Source organism: Colossoma macropomum, unplaced genomic scaffold, assembly GCF_904425465.1.
Source record: "Colossoma macropomum unplaced genomic scaffold, Colossoma_macropomum, whole genome shotgun sequence".
NCBI classification, from domain to species: Eukaryota; Metazoa; Chordata; class Actinopteri; order Characiformes; family Serrasalmidae; genus Colossoma; species Colossoma macropomum.
The window spans coordinates 263,075-273,201 of record NW_023494801.1 but is presented as its reverse complement, the minus strand read 5'-3'; the positions used below and the strand labels follow the sequence as shown (position 1 = coordinate 273,201).

The window sequence follows — 10,127 nt, the reverse complement described above, 5'->3', positions numbered from 1 at the left end:
GGATTACAGTCTGTTACTCAGGCATTAAACTGCTTCGTAGTTGAAGATGCTGAGGTTGTGGTTTCTGAGCTCCGCGATGCTGAACTCGCACTAAAAGACTGAAAAGACCTTTAAAGACTCAAGTCTGACTCCCTCTCACACCTCAACACCACGACAGAGCTTTAGTCACAGACTGTGGTTCTGCAGCGTCACTGCGAGACTGCAGCTGGATTCCTTCTGAGATGATTTCCCGCCATCCACCTGGTGGAAGTTCAGAGAAACCCTTTTCCTGCTCCGCTCTGTGGAGGGACAAACAGGAGGATGCGCTGCTCAGCCCAGTTCGCTGTAGGACTGTTGGCGTCTCGTCGCCCAGTGTTTTAATTAACCTGTGAAATGTGCAGCTATTTTTTATCTAATATAAAGATTTGCATGTCAACAAAGCCCTGATTGGCTGTTATGAATAAACCATAGTAACAGAGCAAACCTGAAAAACAGCCCGCCTGGTTTAAACAGCGGATGAATCTGTCCTGATCTGATTCCGTCAGATCTGAGTGCTTTGAACAGCAGAGAAAGCCCTACTGAACACAGACCATCAGAACCATTAGGATTAAACCTGATGGGTTTGCTTTCTAACTGGGCTTAATGGTTACCATTGGAGACCATCAAACACATCTGGAATCAGATCACCAGTTAAACCATTACAGTCCTTTACACTGTGATGTACAGCAGTTAGTTTCGGCCACGCGAGCTGATTGGTTGAGAAGCGTTCTAACTGTGCTGTTATTTCTCCTTAATGTCACAGGTTTTTCACAAACACTATCACTCCGCTGAGACGCCGTTGCTAAGCAGCGACTGACAGCTGTTGGAGACACTCAAGACATTCGAACGTTTTTACTTCTTACTTTGCCACAAACAGAAAATGGACACTTTTAAGATCACATTTGACCGACAGCCGATTTGGTCAGACGCTGAAGATGAGACGACACTAAATTCCCAAACTGTCATCACCACTGAGCAGCTTTTCAGTCGGCAGCTGAGACAGAAGAACAGCTGAACAACCTGGAATCAGCCAGAAATGAACCCAACACCATTCGCCAAACGTCTAGTCTGATCTTCAGAGTCTGACCAAATCAGACTGAGCCATAAAACTGACACAATATCAAGTTCAGCTCAGTTTTGTCAGTTTTTGCCAGATCAGTATTAATGTTGTTTTGTTCCAGCCAGTCTGTAAAGCATCTTACAGCCCATTTAGTTTGGCGAATGGTGTTGGGTTCATTTCTGGCTGATTCCAGGTTGTTCAGCTGTTCTTCTGTCTCAGCTGCCGACTGAAAAGCTGCTCAGTGGTGATGACAGTTTGGGAATTTAGTGTGAGGAGCTGGAGAACGAACTGCCGGCTGTGCAGCGAGTGGGCGGAGCTCGTTACTCTGACGTAGCAACAAGCTGCTCGTTAAGGAACTATAATTTGGTGAAGGAACTGCGAACATTAAAACATATTAAACGCCGCGGTCACGGCCCAGTTTATTAATTTATTACTTTATTTATTTAACTGTTGTATTAAAGCAATAGAACACTCGAGGAGTGTGTTATCGCCAATAACATCACGGCTGTGATGATCTACGGCGACCGAATCACAGCTGTGATGTTATTCCGCGATAACACTCCCTCTGTGTTCTACTGCTTAAATATCAACCCATCAGGAAAACGCAGAACACCATTAGAGGCTACTGGACACCAGGAGGAGCCAACGGACACTTTTAATGGGTTCCACTGCTGCGTCCAAACCCGCGCACTGCTTTACCCAGACTGCACTGATGAAGCGCTGTTACTGGTGGTGCATCATCTCTGTTACGCGGTTTTGGATCAGGCCGGCTGTTCTCCGGTTCTCCGGGCTCTCTGCCCGCTTTGTGAGCGCAGCTATGAAGGAGAACCCGAACAGAGTTGAGTCTGTTTACTGGTGAGTCGCCTGCTGTAAACAGCCTTCAGAGCAGCCCCGAACACCTCTATACTATATTCCTGCAGAACAGGAGGCAGCAGTTTCAGGACCGCAATTCCAGGACCATATGTTTTTGCGACACTGCCCCCTAGCGAAGTGGATGACCAATGCTCCTTCCTGTCTACCTAACTACTGAATATTACAATTTTATCTAACTTATAGTTTTAAAGGCTTATTCCACCCAAATACTACTTTCTCAGAATTAAACTTGTTTATTAAGAGTTGCAATTTGTGTAATTGTGTACAAATAAAGATACAATCAAATGCACATATTGCTTTTACAGTCACTAAATCTCAACCAGATATTTGAGACACAAGAAAGGCTTTGGTGCCATAATATTTATTTAATATATCAACAATAACAACCAACAAGATTCATCAAGTCAGATAGAATCCCCTCAATCACACACACACAAAAAGCAAACGGATTAAAAAGAGACATTTAAAACTGGGACGGTTTCTGAACGACTCCTGCAAGAGAGAGAGACGCGCAAAAACCTAATGTTATTGACATTTGATGTTTCAATTTCAATACTCAAACCCCACTTTGTGAATTAGGTTACAGCACTACCCACCAATGGAATGGTCTCCCTTCTTTCTTCAATTGTTTATCTATCACTGTGTTACATTCCTCCACTGAAATAGTAAAAAGACAACACAATCACTGCTCACTTAACAGAAATAACTTTTAAAAATTAATTGACATTACAACTTTTTAATTTAAAGCATTGACCAATATTTTATGGCATTATGTAAAAACAATTACATTCTCTACTCTTACCTCTGGTGATAACCTGGAGCACATATATATATAGGCATATATTATACGGACATTCTTTTATCGTCTTTTGAGTTCTAATTAATGTGCTGGGTAGTTCATTATCATAACCATTACGGTAATAATTAGTATATGATACCTGGCTAGCTAGGCTTGCCAAAACGGCGCTACGGTTTTGAAGCGATCTATCATAAGCTAACTGCGTACAGTGCCTCGCCTGTGTAGTCTGCTAGTTAACGTTAACTTTGCTGTCTAATTCAAAACAAGAACGTTTTAACGTTAATTACATAAAACCTGATCCGCGTTCTGTGCTCACACTCCGACTGTCACCATCCATCTTTTCCACGCGTTAAATGCGGTCCTTGTATACACTTCGCTAGGGGGCAGTGTCGCGAAAACATAGGGTCCTGTACTGCTGCCTCCTGTTCTGCAGTCAGACCCCACTCCCGAGCACAGCAGGACGACATGGAGCCGCTTAGATTCAAACCGCTGTGCTGCGTTAAGTCGCCTCCCCGCATAAACTGCACCCCAAGGACCCTTCGGTAGCTGATCGTGTTCGCCTGACTTTAAGTCACACAAATGTATAACTGTAGTATTATAACTTCACGCGCGCGCTTAATCTGCTGTTTGCGGTGCTGTTCAGTTTCCTGTAGAGCAGCGTTTTATTCCTCAGCCTCTTCAGTTCCATCGCTCTCATGTTTCATTCATCAGTGGTCTCTCACTACAACACCCAACATGCACTGCGCGTTATATTGTTTTATTTGGTCAACGCTTTGACACTAGTGGAATATATGGAGAGATATGTACGCAGATTTACTGGACTACGGAACTCCCAGAAAGGCCATGAGGTGGATTGTTATTTTGAGATGACGAGTTAATTATCTTGTGATTTCAAAATAATTAACTTGTTATTATCTTGAGATCACAAGATAATTTACACATTATCTCAAGATAACAGTCCAGAAAATTATAGCAACAGTTCATGGCCTCTCTGGCCTTTGTACTGCACAGTACATAATAAACACTGATAAAAACCAGTGCCTAATAGACAGATAGAAATAGCTGTTTTCTAAAACTGCTAACAGTTCATTTTACTCCCCAACCATATTTGCATCACACAAATGTTCTAATGTCTCAGTATCAGTCTGACAAAGGACAAATTCCACATTTTGCATTGCTTAATTAAACAGTTAAGAAGTATTCAGAGTGGTTCAGAGTTTTTCAGAGTTATTCAGAGTTGTTCAGAGTTATTCAGAGTGGTTCAGAGTGGTTCAGAGTTATTCAGAGTGGTTCAGAGTTGTTCAGAGTTGTTCAGAGCGGTGCAGAGTTATTCAGAGTTGTTCAGAGTTATTCAGAGTGGTTCAGAGTTATTCAGAGTGGTTCAGAGTTGTTCAGAGTTGTTCAGAGCCGTGCAGAGTTATTCAGAGTTGTTCAGAGCGGTGCAGAGTTATTCAGAGTGGTTCAGAGTTATTCACAGTGGTTCAGAGTGGTTCAGAGTTATTCAGAGCGGTTCAGAGTTATTCACAGTGGTTCAGAGTGGTTCAGAGTTATTCAGAGCGGTTCAGAGTGGTTCAGAGTTATTCACAGTGGTTCAGAGTGGTTCAGAGTTATTCAGAGTGGTTCAGAGTGGTTCAGAGTTATTCAGAGTTATTCAGAGTGGTTCAGAGTGGTTCAGAGTTATTCAGAGCGGTTCAGAGTTATTCAGAGTTATTCAGAGCGGTTCAGAGTTGTTCAGAGTGGTTCAGAGTTATTCAGAGCGGTTCAGAGTTATTCAGAGTGGTTCAGAGTGGTTCAGAGTTATTCAGAGTGGTTCAGAGTGGTTCAGAGTTATTCAGAGTTATTCAGAGTGGTTCAGAGTTATTCAGAGCGGTTCAGAGTTATTCAGAGTGGTTCAGAGTGGTTCAGAGTTATTCACAGTGGTTCAGAGTGGTTCAGAGTTATTCAGAGTGGTTCAGAGTGGTTCAGAGTTATTCAGAGTTATTCAGAGTGGTTCAGAGTTATTCAGAGCAGTTCAGAGTTATTCAGAGTTATTCAGAGTGGTTCAGAGTGGTTCAGAGTTATTCAGAGTGGTTCAGAGTGGTTCAGAGTTATTCAGAGTTATTCAGAGTGGTTCAGAGTGGTTCAGAGTTATTCAGAGTTATTCAGAGTGGTTCAGAGTTATTCAGAGTGGTTCAGAGTGGTTCAGAGTTATTCAGAGTTATTCAGAGTGGTTCAGAGTTGTTCAGAGTGGTTCAGAGTTATTCAGAGCGGTTCAGAGTTATTCAGAGTGGTTCAGAGTTATTCAGAGTGGTTCAGAGTGGTTCAGAGTAGGTTATTCAGAGTGGTTCAGAGTTATTCAGAGTTGAGTTCAGAGCAGGTGGTCAGAGTTATTCAGAGTGGTTCAGAGTGGTTCAGAGTTATTCAGAGTTATTCAGAGTGAGTTTTCAGAGTGGTTCAGAGTTATTCAGAGTGGTGATTCAGAGTTATCAGAGCGTTCAGAGTTATTCAGAGCGGTCAGAGTATTCAGAGTTATTCAGAGTTATTCAGAGTGGTTCAGAGTTATTCAGAGTGGTTCAGAGTTGTTCAGAGCGGTTCAGAGTTATTCAGAGCGGTTCAGAGTTATTCAGAGTTGATTCAGAGGGTCGGTATCAGAGCGGTTCAGAGTTAGTGTCAGAGTTATTCGAGTGGATCAGAGTGGTTCAGAGTTATTCAGAGTTATTCAGAGTGGATCAGAGTGGTTTGGTGTGAAACGCTCTGTTCTAGATAAACTTACCGAGTCAGAACTGTTCACAGTGGTGGTGATAGGAACCAGACGTCCACCTCTAAAAGCTCCCTCACAGAAAGTTCCTACATGAAATGGTTATGAATTCACTGCCTTGATAGTTTAGAGAAGGTGTTGGACCGTTTCACATCAGATCACTGTGAATGACTGAATTATGCAGAAAGGTTGAAATCGATGTAATTAATGTAGCTCAGGTCTTTAGTTTAGGCCAGGTTTGCAGTTGTTTATTGATCCAGATGTGCTCTGTTATTTGGCTGAGGGGGCAGTGGAGACACAGCTGTGCACTAATTAAGGCGGTACAGCTTACAACAGTTTTTAGGACTGTGATTTCTAATATTCACAAAAACAATTTCCAAAGGACAATAATAAATTATTTAGCTGCACAAACACACAGGCGGTCAGGGCATTCGGACAGCAGACAGGTCTCACAGACTAACAGCGGGAGAGACGCAGTCCGCGTTTACAGCTTTACTCCTCCGTCGATTTCGTTCAGTTCCGTCTATAAACACATACGGTGCTGTTTCGCTGATAATGTATTAAAATGTATAACATAACAAGCCGCATCTGCGAAGCGGAAGTCGGGGGTGCAGGATTGTGCAGGGGCGTTTTGCGCCGCACCGCGTGTCTGAGCGCGCATGCGCGGGAAGTGGTATGAGCGCTCAGCGGAAGTGCCCCCGTCCTTTCCACCTCGGTCAGCCATCATGGTGAGTGTCGCTTCGCGGCGCGGCGCCGAGTTTAACTAAATATTCGGAGTTTTCGGCTCCTCCGTTCAGAGCGGAGCCCCGGTCAGGGCCGCGTTACTCCTAATAAAGCGCCGCCGACGCGTAAATGTGGGTTCTGTTCGGTCTTTTAGTCCGAGTCGGCTCCGCTCGTGCCGAGTCCTCCGAAACGTGGCGCGCGGCGCCGCTGAACGCGCTAACGACGGCTTTGGTCACTAAACTGGGTTAAAGTTGTCCCTGTAGCCCACCCAGCGTCTGTTCCGCAGGTCCAGCGCGGTGTTCTGCCTCGATGTGAGCCGTGTTCGGTCAGCAGGTCCAGCGCTTCGCTAATCCGAGGCCGAAAATGGGCTTCTTCAGGAATTTTCCGTTCCACCTTAAATTTGAATGCAACTGCTGCACCATTTAAGGTGGAACGGAATATTCCTGAAGAAGCCAACATAGCCTCGCGTGTTCTGCTGTCCGGCGGGGCTGTTTATAAGGGTCAGAAGCCGCGGTTCTGGTATGAAATGTTAGTGTAGTAACTAAAAGCTACTCGGCGGTCGGGATTCTGCAGGGTGTTCAGCGATGAGGGTCGAGATTCGGTCAGGTCTTGTTCTGTTCTTAAAGGCCTAAACTGACCGCAGATCTGCGGGTTATTCTGAAGCTGTCTGTGAACGTTTATGAAACGTTACGATAAAATAGACTAAAGTTCTGTTTTGTCCGTTTCGTTAACATAAAATATGAAGATGTGCCCAGACTGACCGAGTCATCTCTGTAACGCAAAATCTGATCATCCTTCTGTGCGACAGCCTAAAGGTCAGTAACGCTGTCCTGGTTAAGTGGGGGGCTGCTGTCCGATGTGTGAAGTGGTCAGTGTGATGTGAGGGGATGCGCTAATACAGGAGCTGGCTGTTCTCCGTGCGCGTGTCGGCGGTGCTGATTCAGTGCTGTATGAAGTAGAAACTGGTGCTGAAAGTCCGTTTTACTGATTCAGGGTTAGGAATGCAGTGAAGTGTATAACGCCGTGGTTTTAGTTCGGAAACCCAGCTTCACCTAAACGTTTCGCTCCTCTAGGTGAATTTCTTTAAGTGATTATTTGCTGATACTGTGTTTAACGAATGTGACTTCTCTGTCTGACCAGGTGTTCAAGCGCTTCGTAGAAATTGGCCGCGTCGCCTTTGTTGCCTTCGGGCCTCATGAGGGCAAATTGGTGACAATCGTAGACGTCATTGACCAGAACAGGGTAAGGATACGTCTTTTGCTGGTGACTCAAACAAAACCAAAAGCACGTTGTTTCTGGTGTTTCATGCCTGTTGGTGTGTTTGTGTCCAGGCGCTGGTGGATGGACCCTGCACTGGCGTGAGGAGGCAGGCGATGCCCTTCAAGTGCATGCAGCTCACCGACTACGTCATCAAAATACCTCACAGGTGAGTCTGAGTGTTTATCAAACCTGATTTGGGCTCATTGACGTCAGTGTTAAGGCGCTCACTTCACTGATCACCCTGCTGTAAACAGAGTTTCACCCCTAACTCATCAGGAGCTTGATTATTGATTAATTAGTGAGTTTAATTATGAGGGCAAGATAAAAGGCACAAAAATGCGCAGTGTTGTGTCGTCAGGACTGCGACTGGGCACCCCTGATACTTTAGTGCTTTACAGTGGTCTTTGGAGTCTTTGACCCCAGTCCCTGGAGGGTCAGCGTCCAGAACAGTTCACTGCTAAAATGCACCAACTGAACCTGTCCGTTAACAGATGAGCTGAATCAGCTGTGCTGAACGCAAACATGGATGAAACTTCACTGTTTAGCAGGACACTGTGGTCACTCTGGTCAGACACTTTACACACCAAATGGCGTGTCCCTCATGTTTATGCAACCATATAGACAAGCCTGTGCCACCTTAATGAAGACCAGGATGTAGTTTGAGCAGATTTCGAGATGTTTTCAGGATTTGTGTGTCTGTTGACTATTAGTGTTTGTTAGCAACGTTAGCCTCATATATAATCCAGTGCTAAACTAAAGAAGCCAAATTTGAAAGTGTATCTCAGTTGATCATCTAGGTAAGTAAAACCTGCTGTGCGTGTGATTGTGATGTTAGTGTGTGTAATGTTAAAGGTGTCCGTTTGGTTTGAGCCCAGATTGTTCAGTGTTCATGCTGGAGCAGCGTCAGCAGCGTTTTGTGCTCCTGCACCAGTGATTTTAACTAACTTTGCGCTTATGTCCAGCGTTCTGCCTGCAAGAGCAGCAAATTGTTGGGAAACTGCAGATGGTTCTTCTCATGATGAACGTCTAGAACTGGAGTGATTAGACAGGGTGCTGAAAATCAGTAGGTTTATATTAGAGCAGATTATCATGCGGTGGCCAGCGTAGCTGGATAATGCATAGATATATAATGAGCTGCTTTAATAAAGTTTATTTTTATGATGTTTTATGGACCACAAAGCACTAATGTGGTATCACTCAGGACGCTCTCTGACTTACGGGGCCAAATTAGTCGTCTCAGAGCAGGAACATCTTACTGGGCTCCTTCCAGCTCTGAGGAGATGATGCGTAAACTGTAGATGTTGGGATTAAATACCCCTGAATCAGCATTACAGACAAATAACATTCATTCTGCAGAGTAAAAATGGAGCCAAATGACTAAAACGCAGATATCAGCGGAGTAACCCAGCGTCTTCTCCAGTCGTCTGTCTGATCACTCTGCTTTAAACTTTGCATCTCCAAAATAGTAACTTTACTAGGAAGGGAAACATTTAAAGTAGCTCTGTTTTTTCAAGTAACTTTGGACTGTTTTTTTCTTTACTTCTTAGGAAATGAACACAATGCGAAAGGTAACTGGGAGTCAAATTACTGAAAATGTAGTGACCAAAGCGCACTCTTAAAAGATGGTGCCTTAAGGGTTCTTTAGTACAAGAATATATATATATTAGAGAACTATGAACACTCAAAGAACCATTTGCATGATTTAAGGGTTCTTTATATTGATGGAGAATGAGCTGTAGATGGTTCTATTTTGAACCTTTTGAAAAAGGGTTATTCTTGTGGTGTCAAGCTTGTAACAATAGAAGAACCCTTTTAAGTGCTATATAGACCCCTTTTCTACAGCACATTCATTCACATTCTCTCTGTCCACCTGAAGAACCCTTTCATGATGCAAAGAACCCTTTAATCATGCAAAGGCGTCTTTGAGTGTTCATGGTTCTTTATAGAACCATTTTCTTTACTAAAGAACCCTTGAAGAACTGTCTTTTCAAGAGTGTAGTGATACACAAGGTTCAGTTCTGACAGTAATGAGAAATATCATCTAATACACTCACAGCATATCCAGGTTTGGCTGATTTGTACCTGGTGGGGGGGAAAAACAACCTGGTACTAGAATCACAGCCCCAAAACGTCTCTCCCTCATGTTTCCCTCCACAGCGCTCGTCAGAAGTTTGTGAGGCGCGCCTGGGAGAAGGCTGAGATCAACAAGAAGTGGGCCGAGAGCAGCTGGGCCAAGAAGATCGAAGCCAGACAGAAGGTAAGCTGATCTGCACCTGCCCAGGACACGTCGCTGTTGTTTGTAGATATTTCATCTTTAAACCCAGATGTTTCTGTTCATTGATTATTTAATCACTAACCTGAATCTGTGCTGAATCTCATTCTAATAGAGGGCCAAAATGAACGACTTTGACCGCTTCAAGGTCATGAAGGCCAAGAAAATGGTAAGTGTGCTTTAACCCGTGCTGTATAAACCAGTCTGTGCTGTATGAACCGGTCTATGTTGGGGCGGCGCTGAAGACCAGACACTGACCCGCTGCTTCTGTTTGTCTCTGCAGAGGAACAGAATCATCAAGCGTGAAGTGAAGAAGCTCCAGAAAGCTGCATCTACCGCAGCCAAAAAGGCCTGAACGCTCTCCAATAAATCTGTTTGACTTGTT

General features: G+C 44.1%; 1 protein-coding gene across 1 annotated transcript; it reads left to right on the top strand.

Annotated features, from left to right (window-relative positions):
• The first annotated feature begins 6,155 nt into the window (after positions 1-6,155).
• On the top strand, positions 6,156-10,127 carry rpl14 (ribosomal protein L14). Its single transcript, XM_036589994.1, has 6 exons — positions 6,156-6,215; positions 7,351-7,452; positions 7,542-7,636; positions 9,628-9,727; positions 9,858-9,911; positions 10,026-10,127. Exons 1-6 carry the CDS (start codon positions 6,213-6,215, stop codon positions 10,095-10,097), a joined length of 426 nt encoding a protein of 141 aa, XP_036445887.1. The 5' UTR covers positions 6,156-6,212; the 3' UTR covers positions 10,098-10,127.